General features: G+C 35.0%; 1 protein-coding gene across 1 annotated transcript; it reads left to right on the forward strand.

Annotated features, from left to right (window-relative positions):
• Nucleotides 1-720: 720 nt before the first annotated feature.
• On the forward strand, nucleotides 721-6206 carry LOC11426660 (probable methyltransferase TCM_000336). Its single transcript, XM_003614146.4, has 4 exons — nucleotides 721-876; nucleotides 971-1375; nucleotides 1885-2157; nucleotides 5648-6206. Exons 1-4 carry the CDS (start codon nucleotides 802-804, stop codon nucleotides 5978-5980), a joined length of 1086 nt encoding a protein of 361 aa, XP_003614194.2. The 5' UTR covers nucleotides 721-801; the 3' UTR covers nucleotides 5981-6206.
• The last annotated feature ends 14297 nt before the right edge of the window (nucleotides 6207-20503 follow it).

The raw sequence follows: 20503 nt of genomic DNA on the forward strand, positions 1-20503 counted from the left end.
ATTATCATAAACTAACTGAACAAAAAAGAGTTGAGTTTATTTCATAAAATAAAATAAAAAGTAAAAAAAACATTTTATTCAAGATGCTCTTACATCTCCCTTGGCCATATGGTTTAAAGACCGGCAGACTTTTTCATAAATAAAGAAGAAAAGAGTTTGACAAATTTGTTTCTTTAGGATATAGATTGTGTACACACTACACCATAAGTACAATCTCAATAGTTCAATCAAGATTACACATTCTTGATTTTAATCAAATATTGATTTTTTTGAATTTAACATGCCGATTTTTAAATCTAAACTAAATGATCACGATCGTACAATCCAGATATAAATAACTACGTGGAGTCAAAGAGTTGTAACCGCAGACAACTCCGATAAGATTCTTTTGGAACATCATCAACATAACATTCATTGTCACTCATGAAATATTACTGCCTCAAGTAGAGTAATTCTTCACTACCATGATTATACATTTTTTTTTTTTTGGAATAGCATGGTCAAGCAAAACAAAAACAAAAAAACCAAATTATTTGGACTGTAGTGGCAAGGAGCTCCTTCCAAAGACGTATCTGGGGAATATCGGGTTCGATTCCCTGGGGGGAACATTGGCCAGTGAACATGCCTCTAGGCATGAGTCAAATTAGTCGTCCACCTTTAGTAGGTCGGAAACCATTGCGAAAAAAAGAAAGACAAAAAGGAATGGCCACGTCATGGAAATTTGCTTTAAAACATGACCACAACTTCTTCATCAAGCCAGAACTAGAAAGTCCAATTCTAACTAAGAAAACCAAGAAAAAAATGGATGTAGAGAAAGTGTTTCATATGACTGGAGGAGTTGGCAAAACTAGCTATGCCAAAAATTCTTCACTACAGGTTCATTCTCTTTCAATTATTCTTTAATATCTTATCTTAAAATTTTGATAAATTATTTCCATTCATAATATTTCTTTATTTTGCATTTTCACAGAAAAAAGCATCAGATAAGGTGAAACACATAATCATAGAAACAGTTGAAGAACTTTACATTGAAACAACACCAAAGAGTATAGGCATTGCTGATTTGGGATGTTCATCTGGACCAAATACTCTATCAATCATCAAAGATATCTTTCAAACCATTCAAGTAACAAGTCATAAGATCATGCACCATTCTACTGAATTTAGAGTCTATTTTAATGATCTTCCAACTAATGACTTCAATTCTATCTTTAAGGCTTTGCCTGAATTCCAAAAGTTGCTTAATCAAGATAGGAAAAATGGGTTTCCTTCCATTTTTATGGGTGGTTACCCTGGTTCATTTTATGGAAGACTTTTCCCTAATAGTTACTTGCACTTTGTTCATTCCTCCCATTGTTTACACTGGCTTTCAAGGGTAATACTCCTTACCTTCTTTTCATTACTTCTTTTTTTTTTTTTCCTCTACTTTTCTTTACAATTTTGTCCTCAAATATGTTTTTCATAAATTAGTTTTGTCATTGAATGTGTATTTTGTTAGTTAATTTGGTTCATAAGATTATCTATATATTAAAGATATACTTAGAGATATATTTGTAATTTTGATACATTTAGGGATTATAGTGATAAAGTTTCACATATTTTGAGATTAAAATGAGTGCTCCTAGATCCGTGAATTTAATTCAGATGGTAGAAACAAATGCATAATATATGCAGGGGTCAGGGTTCGAACCCCGGACACTTACTCTTTTATTTTTACATACACTTCAAAGTTTTATATTGTGTTATCTTTTTTTATCAAGCACGTTAAAAATAACAAAATGTAATTCTAGCTACACAAAACTTTGATCTTAATTGTATCAAGTATATAATGATGCTACTATAGCTACAATTATTTTAATTATGGTTATTTCTTGATTATGTTAGGTTCCTCCTACAATCTATGATGAACAAAAAAGGTCTTTGAACAAGGGTTGTGTTTACATATGTGATAAAAGCCCTGAAGTGGTTTCTCAAGCATACTATAAGCAGTTTCAAGAAGATTTTTCCTTGTTCCTTCGATCAAGGTCTGAAGAACTAGTTGTTGGCGGAAAAATGGTGCTTACATTTCTAGGAAGAAGAGGACCTGAACATGTTGATAGAGGCAACTCTTTCTTCTGGGAGATTCTTACACGTTCATTTACTATTCTAGTCTCACAGGTACATTGCTTCAAGACATATGTTATCTTTACTATTTTCAGACTCTAGTAATCAAGGTCAAATTAAGGATTAATTAAGTTTTTAGTTCTATAAATATTTACAGTTGTTTTTAGTCCCTACAAAATAAAATCACACTTTTTAGTCTCTGTGACATTTTTCTTCAGCATTTTAGGGACCAAAAATGTTGATGGAAAAATTTTATAGGGATTAAAAATGCTGATGGAAAAATTTTATAGGGACTAAAAATGTTGATAAAATTTTTTATAAGGACTAAAAAATGTGATGTTATTTTGTAGGGACTAAAAACAAAATTCTGAATATTTATAGGGACCATTTACTTAATTAACCCTTTATTTTTAAATTTAAAAATCGAAGGTTAAGAGTTTACATCGGATAGAAGATGACCTGACAGTGTGTTTATAAATGAGGACAATCCTCACCTCACAAGTCGATTTTGTGGGGTTGTGTTAGGTTCAACCACGATTTCTAAAATGATATCATAGCCTCTTCAAGATCCATTGTGCCACTTACTATCTGGTTTCCGTTTTCGGGCACCCTACTATTTATATCCACAAACCAAACTCAATAGTACTGGTCGTGAGGGGATGCGTTAAGAGTTCCACACAATGTGTTTATAAGTGAGAAGATGCGTTAAGAGTTCCACACAATGTGTTCACAAATTGTTTTTTTTTGGATTTTATTAGTTTCAACCACGATTTTCAAGAACAAATGCATTTTCTATAGATAAAAAATGATCCAAGCATTTTCCAATGAGTTAAATTTTTATGCACCGTCAACATAAAAAGTTTTATACCGTCAATACATTTTTAATAGTTTGGCGGTCATACTTGATTGTTGGTGTAAAAAACTTTACACCTACTGTGTAAATCAATTAATTCAACTTTCAATACCAAGTTCATTTATAAGTTTAGAAAGAGTACTTGAATAAAATTTCAAGGACTATACATTATTTGTGAATAATTCCTCAGTTTTTCCATGTCATCCCAAATTTGGTTTAGATATCAATACAAATTTAATTTATACAGAGTGCAAATTCATAAAATCCAAAAACCAATAAAGTAAAATGGAAAATAAATATGTAATGATTTCAGATTTTGAGTAAAAATCAACTTTTGTGGTCCCTCTGACCCCAACCTGGACGACTTGTATGTGCTATGTGGGAGTTATATGATGTTACACTATTTATTGTGGTGGTTTTTGGCACGTTCTTTCAATCATTAATTGATTTGCAATTTTTCTCATAATAATTGATGTAACATCAAACAGATCAGAGTTGGTTTGAAATGAAACAATCTCAAGAAAACGATTTTGCTGGGACTTTGATTCATGAACATTAATCATTAAGTTGTAGCTTTCTTTCACTATAAGCTCTTTTGTGTTTATCATAAAGGGGAAATTATAGAGTGGACCATGGACCACTCTTCACCATGGATCACACTATCCTAGAAATTGCATGTTAGTTCTTCAACTTTTCTAAATCTCTCTTTTTATGTTGTCTCCGTCACATTTATTTTATGTATTTTTGGATTCACGTTGAGTTTGACGACAGAATCATAGTGGATCATTGTAATCTCTATGAATCTACCCCGACTCATTATACATCATTGTCAAAATCATCCCTCTCCCTTCAAGAAAGAGTTGATCAAAGCGATATTGGATATTGCATATTTTCATCACCTAGTTTCTAAATCAGTCACTAAATGAGTTTGTGACCAATTTACAAATCAGTTTTGAAAAATTTGCTAAACTATAAATTTTTAATATTAGTGATATTTTTAACCTTTTCCGCCCAAATTGATTGCTAAACTATTTAGAGTCTAGGAGCTATCAAATAACGTTGTTGGGTTGAGCGTCTCTTTGGTTGGTGTTAATGATTTGAGAATTGCCCTACGGGTTCTGTGAATTGCTCAAAAGTCTCTCAAATGTATCAGATCGTAACTCCATTGCTTATCTGAAGCTACGATCCAATATGGATGTTGCTTGAATTGGATTGTAATCCAATCGGCTTATTTCATAGGCTAAACAATCCACGGGACGCATAGAGCAATTGATCTCTATTGATTTTGGTTTTGCAGATTGTGACATATTGTTGCATTCACTTTAGTAGAGACTAGATTTTCGGATTTTATATATTTCGAAGCTGCTTGTTATATTTACGTAGTTTATAGATAAATTGAGGAAAGTGTGATAGCTTTAAAACTAAGTTGATGGTTTATTTAATAGTAGGATTGTTAAATGGGTTTGAATCTTACCTCTGAAAGCTAGCTCAAATTACGAAGGTATCTGCATACATATAAACACCCTCACATCTATCATGAGTCATGAGTCCTGAGTCCAATTCTCACATTGTCAATTTTAACTCTGTTTTGATACCATATTAAATGAATTTGATACTCACTCCCAAAAACGATCTCAAAGGATGATAGTGTCTAAACACATATTTACACGAAACAACGCGAGAACTTTGATAATGTGAAACTCTGATATCACTTCGAGCACATGAATAGAAACATAGGCTCTGAATAATGGAAAGACACCATTCTCAATCATGCTTCAAATGGGACATATTCAATGTTATAAGTACACCTTATGAAAACCAAGAATGGTCTATTGGTGTATGCAAATGTAGATGTTTATGAAAACACACCCATTGTCAAAAATTAAATAAATAAACCAAACCCATATTTTATTTGGGGATTTAACTCTACTAAAGTGAGTAGTTGGTAAATTATGAAAATCAATGGTTAATATTATACATGATTTGTTATGCATATGCATCTAATTAACTACGAATTTTTTTTCATTTATCGACTATTGGTATAATACTTATCGGTCTTTTTAAAGGTATAAACTATATATTGGTCAAATTTGACTTCCCTAAGTACTAAATACCTCACTCTTGTATATATTTAAAGGTATTCTAAGGATTTTTTTTTTTTTTTTTTTTTTTTTTTTTTTGTATTTATTGCGCCTAACAAATCTTCTTCAAACCCTTCCTCAATAGGATTTTTGTCTAACTTAGTAAACACGAATTGGAGAGAATTTTGATCTTTGAGAGAACTTTGATCCTTATCTACATTAGGCACCAAATTGGAGAGGGAGTAATATTTTAGAGACTGGGTTGGGCTCCGTTTTCCTTAGGTCTCAGGTTTTATTTTGTTTTTCTGCTTTCTTTTTGCGGATTCAGGTTTGGTCCCCTTGCTTGTAGAGTTTTTTCTTTTTTTAATAAAATTTTATGAGCATGGTGGCAGAGGATGCAGGTGATCTTGGAGTGTCAACCTAGTTGGGATGCCTTGTCTCCTCATGATGTTTTTCATTGCTTTTGATTCAAAAAAAAAAAAAAAAAAGATATTTTAGAGACTAAATTGATGTTTTTTTTTCTTTATTATTACTACAAGTTTATGTTGTCATTGCATTCAATTTGAGAGAATTTATGTTTATTATTTTTTTGCTTTGATTTGTATTGAAGGGAGAAATCGAACAAGAGAAGCTTGATTCATATGATGTACATTTCTATGCACCATCAAGAGAAGAAATAGAAGATGAGGTAATGAAAGCAGGGTCATTGAAATTGGAGAGGTTGGAAATGTTTGACATAGATAAGAAGGAACAAGGCAGGGAGAGCTATGGTACAGATGTTGCAAAGGCAGTTAGAGCCATCCAAGAATCAATGGTTTCTAATCACTTTGGAGAAAAGATTTTGGACAGTTTGTTTGAGAACTATGCAATGTTGGTTGATGAAGAAATTGCAAAGGAGGATATTAATCCCATCACTTTTGTTCTTGTTCTTAGAAAAATATGAATATGTACACAAATTTCAATGTGGTATATTTTGGTTGGAAGTAATGGGATGTCTTTAAATTCTAATATATGTCCCTCTAATTAGTCCAATATGTGTAACTGAGCTTATGTACACTTGTAGTTGTAGGATAGCTAGGACTTCAGGGTGCTTAATCATATTTTGAAATATTTGAATTATAATGTGAACAATTAAGTTATGGAGTTATTAAAATAATATTCAAGGTTGTCAACAAGTTAAGAAGTTTAAATTAACTTTTAATGTAATACAGGGTTCGATTCCTAAGGGAAACAATGCTTGGCTAGTGCGTATGCCTCTACACACGAGTCAGATTAGTCGCCCATCTTTGGTGGATCAGAAACCGATGTGAAAGCAAAAAAAAAAAAGATATTACATAAAGGCTTTATGAAGAAAAAAATAATATTTACATTGGAACCAAGAGTTGAACCTAATTCAAAAAGACATAGGTTTCACCGTGTCCTTTTCTTGGAACCAATGTAATATTTTCATTGTGTCCTATTCAAATTTAAAAATCTGAAATGTTTCATTGTGTTTTTGAAGATTTTTATGAGGTATTTATGTCATTCGGATTTCATAATAACTACATAGTACCCACGAAAAACTTATAAAGTAAGAAAAGAAGCAGTCATATATTTAACTCTAACTGAATTACAATTACAATTAGAACATTCAAACTACACATTTAGAAATAACAATTGTAAGCAACCCCTATAGTTGCTAAGCATCTCATCTGTTCTTACAGAAATTTCTTCCTCTTCTACTATCACTTGCTTTCTTCTCCAAGCCATTAAAGTTGCATTCAAGAGTTTACTATTTTCCACAAGGCCACTTAGAATATGCTTCTTCTTCCTCCTCCAATGATCACTTTCACTCCCTTGATCTTGCAACGTTTTCGTCCTTTCACTATCCGTATCATTTCCGCAGTTGATCTCCTCGCCAAGCCTCACACTGATGAGGTCTTTGCTAAACTGCTACACACTCCAATAACCAATAATACTCATGTATGTGTCCAAGACCCTCATGATGTTCCCAATTGCAACGACCATGTCCGCGATGAGGTAATTGGTTTGTTTACAAGGATTCTCGCCCCTACTAATGTAAGCAACCGTACATTCTACATACCTCGGTCTTGTGCTGAAAATATCTTCCCGCCCCTTGGCATGGAGGCTTCTCAACACCTGTTCATCGCTGACGTTCATGGTGAAGACGTTTCAATGACATCAGGAAGAGGATAAACATGAAGACACTGCATGCTACATTTCATTACAATAAGCCTAAAGGTTTTTGCACATGTTTTGCAGCAGGCTTAGCCATCTTCACCTTTTTAGTTACCTGTTCAAAATCTAAATTCATAACTAAATTCAATGAATTCAAAATTAACTTGCTACATTTACTGCACATGTTTATTAGATTGTAACTATCTCAAATAATAAAATAGCAAATTCTACGTGCACACAAGTATATGTTTCATAGGCATCATATAGTTCTTCGGAACCTGAGAATGACATTGGTAGCAATAGTTTGCCCCAATTTATTCTCAAAGTTTTTAAATGTTAATTTTCTGCAACCTACAAATATCTATAATAATTTACCTCCATAGTTTTTTGGAAAAAATAATATTTTTAATTTAATAATTGTTCCTCAAGATCTAATAATTGCTACTCAGATTGAAGAATGATTACTACATTTTAAAATTTATCTCCAAATTTTATATACCACTTACGAATTCAATAAAATATAATAGAGACAAGACAATACTTATACATAATGTAGAAAGTTACTCCTTATAAATATCATTTTCTAAAATAATTACAAAAAATAGTTGAAAATAAATTTAAAAAAAATATCAAATAGATTAAATATATAACATGTTATCGACCATTGATTAAATTATGCCATCAAGATTTATTAAATCTTCCCTTGAAAAAATATATATTCAATTTAATTAAAAAAAATACAAACTCCTTGAAATAAAATCAATCAATTCAAAACAAACTATAATAGATCAAGAATATAATATCCAAAATTCATAATTATTATAATTTAAGACAAAATCATATATTCATTCATGCGTACCTTTATTCATATTTAATCAAAGAAATTACACTCGTCAGAAATTACTTTTGGACATTATACAAGTGCATAACAACATCAATTATTTCCATTTGATTAATCCTGCAATGTTAGTCAATGAATTAGGTTTTGTTGCCTCGTTATAGATCTAGTAGAGAAAATAACCGAAGATAAAACAATAAAAAAGATGCAAACAACAAAAACATAGAATTGATTTAACAGAAATAAGATCATAAAGAATGTATCTCCCTTACATATAAAAATCCATTCAATGGTGCAAATAATGTGTGAGTGGATATATATATGAATGAGACAAACTGAGGATAGGTGCTAGCGCCGCTGATCGTTCTATGAAAGAAAACCTAAAAACTAATTTATAAGGAGTTCATAGGAGCAGAATTTGGTATTAGGTTACGTTTTGAAATTATAGAATTTTTTGGCTGGCCCGTTACATATTGAGGCCCAAGGTAAATTATAAAAGACTATTACTTTTTTCACCTTATGTCTTTCCTCGCGCGCCCTATTTTTTTTTCCAAAATTACCCTCGGAGCATTCCAGATTATGTAATCCGAACGTGTCCGGATTGTATATTTCGGATTCAACCAGTACACAGAATTGAAACAGATTTGCATGTCCTTGTGATTTTTATCATTGTTTTTCAACAAATCTTTATATATAAAAGGCAATTAACATAAATATTATATAAAAAAATGATTATATATATATATATATATATATATATATATATATATATATATATATATATATATATATCATTATATCAAAAAAGAGTTGAATTTATATCATTACACATTTCACCTAATGATATACATTTCAACTAAACCAATGATATATATCTAATCTATGGTGCCGAAAGATCAATGAAGTTATCATCATTTTCAGCCTTCACACCAGGACCAGGACCAACAGGACCAACCCTCTCATCAGGATTAAGATTTTCAATAATATACTATTCTTCATCATCTTCTACCACCGCTTGACCCGCCACCCGACTTAGCTCATTATAATCTACCATCTGACTGACATATCTATCAGGCCAGATGTCTGCATCCTCTCGATGGTGTCGTCTCCATAGATTGCAAGTGGGAGTAATTAGACAACCATCCTTCAAATCCAATGACATAAAATCGTTGTCATTCACATATGTCAGACACATCAACAGAGAGATACTTAGCGGCGGCGGTGGACCACATAGAGGGAAATAGGTTGTCGATTGTAACACCCCGTTTTTCCAATATAAAATTTTCTTAAACATTTATCAGAGTAAACAACATAAACAAACGGGATATCACATTTAACATAATCCAAATCAGTTAAATAACAATTTTAACCAAATACTTAAACAATGCAGCGGAAAATTATGTCGAAATCCGTAAATCGTTTTGGCACGTAGGCCCCATCAAAATATCTCAAATGAGTTTAACAATATCATAACATAACATAATAGTTCACGTAAAAGAATGAAGCATGCATATCGAAAACCCCATCCCGTTACGTATCAGAGCGACCTAGACGACTCAGTGAGGCAAGGCCACTCACACAGCAAACTGCACACTTAAGCACGATCACCTGCAAGTTACTCATACGAAGAGCAACATTTTCAAACAGAAGGGGTGAGATTTCATAACACAATATTATTAATCAATATAATTCGAAAATCGTAATTAACATCATAATCAGTCTTAATCAACATTGCATCTTTGATAAACATTTATCACATAATCACAACTTCATTCACCATCAACAACATAAACATCTTTAAACTCGACAAATGCGACAATGCAACTTAGACACTTATATGCATGTGATACCAATCGTCATCATAGTATTAATATACTTTAATCGTGTGGAGGACAAAGCTCCTATCGTGTGGAGGACAAAGCTCCGAACATGGTGAGGACAAAGCTCAATGAATGCTAATGCATGGACTTAAACAACAAAACATCTTAATCAACTTATCACTTATACATCCAATAATTTGGAGTTCATCATCAACTTATTTCAGACTTATGCAACATAGTTTAATAACAATTGCAGCATAATCAAATCACATCAAGCTTAATAACAATTCATTCTCAACAATTATTGATCAATCAACAATAATTCAAGTAAAGGCAATCAATCCATAATTCACTTCATAATCACTTAATATATCATAAAGGCTTCACAGTTCTCAGTCAATATCTTAAATAGGTCTTATTAGTACCTAAAGTTTCTTTCCTACCCAATCCAAACAACTCAGGTCTCACAATCCTCAAAAGCACTCAGTTCTGGAAGTGCTCGCGAGGCGAGAGCATCTGCTCGCCATGGCGAGTACAAGCCAGAATCCTAACTAAGGTTGTTCCAGGTTCAATCTCGTTCTAAATCATTCCCTAATCAATAGTAGGCATCTAAGGTTCAACTCAAAAGTCAAAAACTCAGAAAATGACCTGCTCTCTGGTCAAGCTCGCTGTGGCGAGTAGGGTTGCTCGTTGTGGCGAGCTACGACTTGTAACTCGCGAGGCGAAGGAAAAGGCTCGCGTGGCGAGCGTTGAACATTCATCACTTGTGAGGCGAGGATCATTGCTCGCTATGGCGAGCGATGAACTTTGGCTCGGGCAGAATGCAGTTTTCACACAATTTTCATCAACTAACAAGGTTCTAAGCCTAATTTCAATTCCAGAATTCATCCTAAACATATTCTAAGGTTATAGGACGGTTTCCACATCAATCTAAACAACTTTTACCGTTTGATCATCAATTTTAGGGATTTGACCTAATTTCAAAACTTTTCTAAATCAATCCTAACTTTGTCAATTATTCATTAGAATTATATCAATTAACAATACTGAATTAATAGTCTCACCCTTACCTTGTATGAAGAAAATCGCAGCACTCCTAGGTGATTCTCTCTTCTCTGGCTTTTTCTCCCTTTTCTCCAAAAACAGTCGTACGTACAATGTTTTCTAAAACTAGGTCTATCTCTTATATACCTCTTCCTAATATCTTATCTTATCTCACTTTCTCCCCCAAAACTCTGTAAAATCTCAAAATAGCCCTCAACTAAATATTTTTTATATTTTTATTTTCTTATCAAATCTTATTTTATTTAACAATAAAATAAGTCTCATAATCTTAACAAATCATCAAAACACATCCAAAACAACATAAATCATCTTAAATCAACAAAACTCACACATATATTATAAAAATATAATATAATCGCCTAAACTCGATTAAATAAATAATTAAACGAAAGTGGGCGTTACACCGATGGCCCTAACAAGTGGACAACATAACAGTCGGTTGGTTGAATTTTTGTGCGATGAGGGAACCTATATTCGGCATGGTCATCCATTTATCACGTGGTGCATTCCCAATACCGGCGTAGGATAGAGCGTCTATGACCTCTTTATACCGCCTATCATCATTAATCATCGTCTGATAGCAGGCATTTTCTACACCGATAAGCTCTTTTGTACCAGACTAATGTGTGATCATCAACAGTCAAGTTACGTAGGACTGCAACTGCTCGGAACCCATAATGGCCATCATCGGGTACATCTGTAACCCTTTCAATAAATTTATATATCCAAATTGGGATTTGGTCTTTGTGTGGTATGTTGACTTTAACCGGTGTTGGCTTGTTCGGGTTTTTTGGAGTTAGCTTAGGAGGAGCAGGTGACATGTTGCTTTTCCGTGCACTCTTCCTACTCGTCCCTGTTGATCTTGTATGTGAACCCTGTGTCTCTTGCTCCTGTGAGTCAACAATCTCCCATAGCAAAGGGGACCGCCTTGTCGATCGAATGTTTTGCTTATCTTTCTTAGGAGCTCCTATGGTGGTGACCTTATTTGGCGGTGGACGCATATAGTTGGTCTTTGGTAAAACAAATTGTTGGAATTGTTCCTTCAAATGCAACTCCACGTTGTAATCAATGTCCTTGAACCGAGCCTGCAATATTGTAAGAAAACTGTCATTCTGGTCTGTGAACTGATACATTCTAGATTTTAAAATCCAGAACTAAATCATATAATTCGGAATATTAAATCCGGAACTTCCCGATACGCCCTTTGCATGAGCCTTAAATGCGCCTGCATGGGGCGTAAATGCTACATTTTGGATTTTATAATTCGGAACTCATTAACATTGTCCGGATTATAAAATCCGGATTGCACCAGTACATGAAATTAAAACAGAAATCCTGGGCATAACCTAAAGTAACACAGTTCTTTTTAAAAATCACCTGAAGAATATCCCATTATGGCAATAGAGAGATGTCTTCCTTTTTGGCAGCTTCGGGTCAACCTCGTACTCGAACCTCAACCTCTTTCAGTGGGTGTGAATTTCTTCCAAAAGGATGGTGGTTCCGTTCTTGATCTTCAAACCAATCATACACGCACACGGTAACCCGTAAGTGATCAAACTCAAACAACCACATTTTGATTTATCCGTACCAATTTCAAGTGCTTTATTGTACTCTACTACAAGATGATGTAATGCTTCCCTTGGAATGTTCCGGATCAAACTCAAACACGCACACGGTAACCCGTAAGTGATCAAACTCAAACAACCTATGTTCAAGCATTATTATGCTCGTCTGAAATGAAGCATGTATTGCGGTATGTTTCAACTCTAGTATGTTATGAACGGATTGCCAGTTTGTACTCAAATCACCCATATTACTACTCAATTACTTTTTCAACTGAGCGTGTGCAGATTCAGCTCTGTTTGTTGTAGTATTCCCCATATGAAGGTTTTTGTCAACCCAAAACCTCACAAACTTCTCCTTAACCGGATCCAAAATTGTCTTTTCAACATATTCCAAAAACTTGGGAAATTTTGCGTATAGAACTTTGAACCGGGTCCAATTATCAATGTATGCTTTCTCCGTTTCGGAGTCCACAATATCCATCCATGCAGCCATGACAGTCTTCACCACTGAACCAGGCTTAATCGCTTGCCCATTCTTGCCTTTGAGATCCGTCACTTTGCAATCCAATTTACACTTTGGACCACCTATACCTATAAGAAGCATTATAAACGTGTTTGATAATAGTTGAAGTGGTACGGTTCCTCTTCTTTAAGATGGTAAGCATTTGCCTCAAAGGAACGTTTGAATCCACCATCTCTTCAAGGTGAACACGTTCATTTGGGTTTAGACGACCGACGGTTTTATGACCTTTCAACACATCTGTCATGTCATGGTTGTGTTTACCATCACCAACTATGAGGCTCCAATCACCACCAGTCAACAAGTAACCTCTCATCCGAAACGGACACTCGCATTTAACCGAACCAGCTATCTCGCGCCGACTCTTTCTCTTGTACTCGGCGTATGAACCTCCCCTTTCACATATGTCATCGTTATCAAAGTTACCAATAACAGTGAAAAAACCAAGCTTCCTAGCTTTCTCTCTAACCCACTCCAACAAATCATTCCGTGTTGCAAACTTGTGTTTAGTGGTAAAATGTTCTCGTTGTTTGATACAAACAGCAACAAATGGAGGTGGTACAACATGAGGAATAGGAGGAGAAGCATCATCTGCTTTCGAACCGCCTAGAGAAATTTCAAGTTTTGGTGATGGTGGTGGGGGATTCTCGTATTTGGCATTACCGGAATAATACGCATCTTCAAGTAAAAGAAGCCGCGACACATTAGGAGATCCAATATCTGGTGGATTAACATTTGGGGCATCAACCGGAGCAACATATCTGAAAACAGTGCAGGCATAGTCAGAAAATGAACATAATTTATGTACTGGTGCAGTCCGGATTTCGAAATCCGGAACGCATGAATCCAGTTCGGATTTCAAAGTCCGGATCTGAAGATTACATATCATATGACGTGATCAAAAGGAAATCGCCTAAAAACAAATCGGGGAAGGTTTATATACACATTACCTTAGCATTCAGTCGAAAATGATGATGTTAACCCCCCTTGATGGCCAGATTGCTGCTCCAAACCATGTTTTCTCCCTAAATGGTGTGTTTTTGGAGGTGTAGGGAGTGTTTGTGATAAAGGTGATCTTCTTCAGCTAGGTTTTGGAGAACTATATATAACCTAGTTGCCCGGATTTCGTTTTCCGAAAAAAAAAACGACTACTTTTCCCGCTCAGTTTAAATACAAGGTGTGCGGAATTTCTATTCTGGAAAGTAACCATTGTGTCCAGATAGCCTTTCACCCTCACCAAGCCCAAGTATCACATGCCACATGAATCAGTGTGATTTGCTAACCATTTCAGATTATAGGATCAGATTTTTGTCCAGATTATACAATCTGAACAAAGGGAATTTTGGTCAAAATCACAGGGCACGCGAGAAGGTTGTAGGGTGGGAAAAGTAATAGTCATTATAAAATGAGGTCTTTTGTAATTATCATATTTTTTAGGGTTTTAAAGATCCATAGTCATTTTGGTTAAAAAAAAAGTCCATAATCAATGATTAAATTATTGTAAATGACCATTGGGGGTTAGCTTTAGCGTAATAGGCTATACTCACACAATGATGCAAAGTATTAAAGTAAGGTTTTGTTGGAACAAAATGTGTTTAACATTGCCACCTTAAGTTTTGATGATAACAAGGTATTAAAAGTTCAATTGGATATGCTAATATTTGTTCAAGTGTGCAAGATCATAGACTAAAATTTTATAAGTCTTTAAACAAAGTATTGGTTCTGGAAGAACAAATGAGAGCAAAGGATTTTTAAAAAGAAGCTTGTTGCAAGTCTGAGTCTGAAGACCATCAGAGTCTGAAGAACATCAGAAGCTGACTGCGAGAGTCTGAAGTCACCCAGAGTCTGAAGTCAAGAAAATGGAGTTAGTTATATTTATTGAAGACATAAGTTTGCAAAAGGAATAGAAGCCTTGAGCAACGACTATTTCAGAGGAATTAGAAGGCATTTGATGCTTATCCTCTAAAAAGCTGAGGAAATCGGACAATAATACAACCATTACTCCACTACTCCACTCATGTCTGCATATAGTACTGCTATAGTTGTGTTTGCGCTGGTTGATTCTCCATACAAGGAATGAATTTCAAATTATTCCCTCCTAGGATATTAACCAAATCAAGCAACAAATCATTGGTGATGTTCAAGCTTCAGTAACGACTCTTTTGATGTGCTGACACTTCTACAACGTATCTCTCATACCTTTATATAAAGGGATTATTAGAAGAAAGAAACTGAAAAAGAAATCAGAGAGAAACTCATCTCTGTGAATGATGCAACTACTGAATATTTTGTTATGGGAAGGAATGAGTCATTACAAAGGGAAAAAACAATATATACATTGGTAAAGTTCTACCTACCAATCAGAACTTTGATGAGTCATCATAGCTAACTAATAACAAAAGCTAACTAACTATTTTTCTTTTACACCCTCCCTCAAGCTGAGGCTGGAAGATGCCAATAAGACTAAGCTTGCTAAGTAACTTCTGTAAAGGTGCAGGGAATAAAGCTTCTGTAAACACATCTGCAGGCTGTTCTGTACCAGAAATGGGAAGAAGTTTCATCAAACCACCATGAAATTTTTCCCTAACAATGTGACAGTCAATATCTAAGTGTTTAGTCCGTTCATGAAATACAGGATTAGCGGCAATGTGTAAAGCACTATGGTTGTCACAGTACAAAACAACAGGCTTGCTACAAGTAATCTGCAGATCATGTAACAAGTATGTGAGCCATTGCAATTCGCAGGTAGCTGATGCCAATGCTCTATATTCAGCTTCCGAAGAGGATCTAGCTACAGTTTGTTGCTTCTTGGACCTCCAACAAATCAAAGAACGACCCAAGAAGAAATAATGACCACTAATAGATCGCCTAGAATCATGACAACCCCCCAGTCCGTGTCACTGAAGCCAAGGAGCTGAAAGGAGGAGGAACGAGGGAAAAACACACCTTTTCCAAGACAACTTTTAAGGTATCTAAGAACCCTTTGAGCAGCGCGAAAATGTTGCATGGTAGGTTTGTCAAGAAATTGACTTAGTTTTTGAATAGGAAAACATATATCAGGCCTGGTGTTGGTAAGATATAACAATTTGCCAACCAACTTCCTATAACCAGTGATGTCTTCATAAACAGGGCCTGCATCATTGTATAAATGTGTTCCAGCTTCAAAGGGAGTGTTGGCCGGTTTACACCCTAACACACCAACTTCATGTAGCATGTTCAAACAGTATTGCTGTTGGCACATAACAATGCCTTCTGCAGAATGTGCAATCTCAAAGCCAAGAAAAAATCTGAGAAGGCCTAGATCTTTGATCCCAAAATGATGTTGTAACTTGCTCTTAATATCTTCAATCTCTTCCAAAGAATTTCCGGCTAATAGAACATCATCAAAATATACTAAAAGTACAGTGAAAGAGGTAGTGGAGTGTTTCAAAAATAGAGTGGGATCAGAGATGCCTGAAGTAAATCCAGACTTAAGTAGGAATTGAGACAACTTGTCATACCACTACCTGCTAGCTTGTTTCAACCCATACAAGGATTTTATCAACTTACATACCTTGTTATCAGGATTAGGAAGGCCAAGGGGTGGCTGCATATATACATCTTCCAATAGATCACCATGCAGAAAAGCGTTGTTCACATCAAGTTTATGAACATGCCACTTATTTATAAAGGCTACTGCCAAGACCATTCTAATAGTAGTAATTTTAGCAACTGGAGAAAAAGTTTCAAAGAAGTCTATGCCCTCAATTTGAGTGTAACCCTTTGCAACTAACCTAGCCTTGTATCTCTCAATAGAACCATCTTCTTTTCTTTTAATTTTGTAAACCCACTTGCAGCCAATAGGACGAATTCCCGAGGGAAGGTCCACTAAAGACCAAGTACCGTTGTTTTTTAGAGCCTGCAACTCAGAATCCATAGCTTCTAACCAACAATGTTCCTTGCAAGCTTCCTTATAAGAGGAAGTTTCAGTCATGGAAAGTAAAGAAAAACAATAGTTATGGTAGTTGGGTGATAGATGTTTGGTGTTGAAGTGATGATTAATAGGATAAAGAGTTTTTGTGGCCACATTGTTGCAATGATAATCTAAAAAATGAGTTGGGACAGTTTTGACCCTGGTGGACTTTCTTGGTTCCTCCAAACGAGTAATAGGAGGAGTAGGATTATCTATAATAGGTTGTGGTGTCGGTGTGAGATTATGTGATGTTGGTGTAGAATTATGTGAAGAATTTGTGTCTAAGTACTGCCAATGTGCAGCACTAGGTGATTTATGATAAGGAAAGATTGTTTCATGAAATTGAACATTTCTAGAAACAATAACTTCTTGAGTAGTAAGATCAAGTGCAACATAACCTTTGACACCGACTTTGTAACCCAAAAAAACAGCCTTTTTTGCTCTGGAATCAAATTTCCCTCTTTGAGCAGTAAGAGTAGAATAAAAACATAAGCAACCGAAAACCTTAAGGCTATCCATATCAGGAAGTGAACCATACAGCAGTTCGTAGGGAATCTTACCTCCAAGCACTTGGGATGGCACTCTATTAATCAAATAAACTGCATGGAGTGCAACATAACCCCAAAACTTATGAGGTAGTCCAGCTTGAAGTAAAAGAGCTCTTGCAACCCCTAAAATGTGTTGGTGCTTCCTCTCCACTCTACCATTTTGCTGTGGAGAAGCAACACAACTTTTTTGATGAATGATGCCTCTAGAGCCATAGAATTCAGACAAAACAAATTCAGGTCCATTGTCGCTTCTAACAATCTTGACCTTGGAATTGAATTGATTCTCGATCATGAGAATAAATTGTTTAATTTGAAATTGTGCTTCATGCTTTCCTTTTAACAATACAATCCATGTATTTCTACTAAAATCATCAACAATGGTGAGAAAATACTTACGCCCATGGACAGTAGAAACAGAAAAAGGGCCCCATAAATCCATGTGTAAAAGATCAAAAATATGAGCAGCTCTACTAGAACTAACTTTGTAAGGTAATTTTCTTTGTTTGGACATATGACAGATGTCACAAACACAATTTTTATTGAAAGAAATTTGGGGATACAATTTTTGTAACAAATGAATTTTGGCTAAAGATGTGTGACCTAGCCTAAAATGCCATAAGGCACTATCAGGAATAGAAACAGAAACTGAATTACAAGAAGTTGAGCTTACAACTTTATTCGTCAAACTGGTTGAAATATTTCTTTCAAGAAGGTAGAGGCCAAATTCCGTTCTACCAAAACCAATCATCCTTTTCTGGACATCCTGAATAATACATCCATTGGAGGAGAAAACAAAAGAACAATTAGACTTCTTTGTAAGCTTATGAACTGAAATCAAATTGAAACTAAAAGATGGCAAATAAAGCACATCAGTTAGAATAATTGAGTCAGTAATATGGACCTCACCAGAAAACTCAACAACAATGTTATTTCCATTTGGTAACCTAACATATTTAGGATCGATGGGTCTATACGTAGGAAACATGTCTAATAATGAGCAACAATGATCAGTTGCTCCACTATCTATTATCCAAACCGGCAAATTTCCAATAGCAGAACAATATGATATAGATTGGATACCTTGCTGCAATGAGTTAAAAGCACTAGATGCAGTGCAGGTTAGATTGACACTATGAACGCCTTGGTCACCGCTCTTCATAGTGTTTGCCTTCAACAAAGCAATTAATCCTTGATATTCTTCAACAGTGAGGTTAGGTGTCTGCTTCTGTTCAGCAATAACAGACGCAGAAGCATCTGATTTGACAGATGTTGTATCTGTAGCATCAACACAGTTACTAGTAGAACCATTTCTGAACTAAAAACCAGGAGGAAACCCATGCTTCCTATAACAGGTATCAACCGTGTGGTTAACCTTACCACAAAAAGAGCACGACCTAGAGTTACCTCTTCCTCTACCAACAGAGTTATGAGAATTTCCAGATCCATTGAAATTACCATAATTAGAATTGCCAGATCCATTGAAATCACCATAATTAGAATTGCCAGATCCATTGAAATTACCATAATTTCCTCCATTATGAAATTTTCGTCCATCAGGAGCATTAACAAGAACAGAGGAATCTTGTACCATTTCTAGTCCATTTTGACGTTCATGTTGAATTAAAATAGAGAAAACCTTATTGATATTAGGAAAAAGGCTCCATTAAGAGAATTTGAGATCTTACTGCAGCATAATTTTCATTCAATCCCATGAGAAAACGAATTACCTCATCTTCGGCTTTAAATTGCTTGAGATTACGAACTGCATCACACGAGCATTTAACATGGCAAGTGCAATCAGTAGAAGGACGATAAAGATCAAGCTCTTCACAAATCACACGCATGGAGGTGAAGTAATTAGAAATTGATAACGAATTTTGTTGAAGACTTGCCAGATCTTTTTGGAGTTCCGCAATACGAACACGATCGCCGCGAGAAAACCTAGATTGAAGATCGTTCCAAGCCGTAGCAGCAATATCCATATAGATGATGCTTTGAGCAATAGATGTAGAAATAGAGTTAACGATCCAAGTATGAACGAGGTTATTGCATCGTTGCCACGCTTCATAGCTTGGATCCAATCGATCGGGTAATGGAGAAGAACCGTCAAGAAACCGAAGCTTATTCTTCATGATGATGGCGCGACGCATCGAACGTGACCAGGAGTGGTAGTTCTTGCCGTGGAGAAGCGGCGTAACAAGCGGTGCTGAAGCGCTTTCCGCCGGATGAATATAGTATGGATCTTGTGAAGGATCTTGCCTTGGAGGCATCGTTCAAAGGAAAAAAGGGTATAGAGCTCAAAAAAGCTCTGATACCATATCAGAAGAAAGAAACTGAAAAAGAAATCAGAGAGAAACTCATCTCTGTGAATGATGCAACTACTGAATATTTTGTTATTGGAAGGAATGAGTCATTACAAAGGGAAAAAACAATATATACATTGGTAAAGTTCTAACTACCAATCAGAACTTTGATGAGTCATCATAGCTAACTAATAACAAAAACTAACTAACTATTTTTCTTTTACAGGGATGAAGACTTGAAGATTTGTAGAGAACAGACAACAATTAACTTGTGCCAAGGAAGGTTGCAACAGGTTAGACACCCAAAGATGAGCAATGTGAAAATTTACAGAATTTGGCATTGTAATCACAATCCCATCACCGAGCAAATTCTCCTCCCAAACAGAAATATTTACTCCCGATCCAAAAATCTATGTAAAACCTTCTTTTAACAAAATCTTGAAAGTCCTATTATAAAATCAATCACATTGTGGAAAGTAAAGTATCTTGCTTTGAAAAATCACAAGATTTCATCCACCATAAATTCATTCTCGTCTTCATAGAAACTTTATTCCCACCATTTTCTTTAAAAAAAAAAATTTGTTTCTAGAGACATTTTATACTTCGGAACAAAATTTATTATATTTGATACAAACAAACATAAGAATGTATATTTCTATCATTTTACTCTCATGAAT

Source organism: Medicago truncatula, chromosome 5 (genome assembly GCF_003473485.1).
Source record: "Medicago truncatula cultivar Jemalong A17 chromosome 5, MtrunA17r5.0-ANR, whole genome shotgun sequence".
NCBI classification, from domain to species: Eukaryota; Viridiplantae; Streptophyta; class Magnoliopsida; order Fabales; family Fabaceae; genus Medicago; species Medicago truncatula.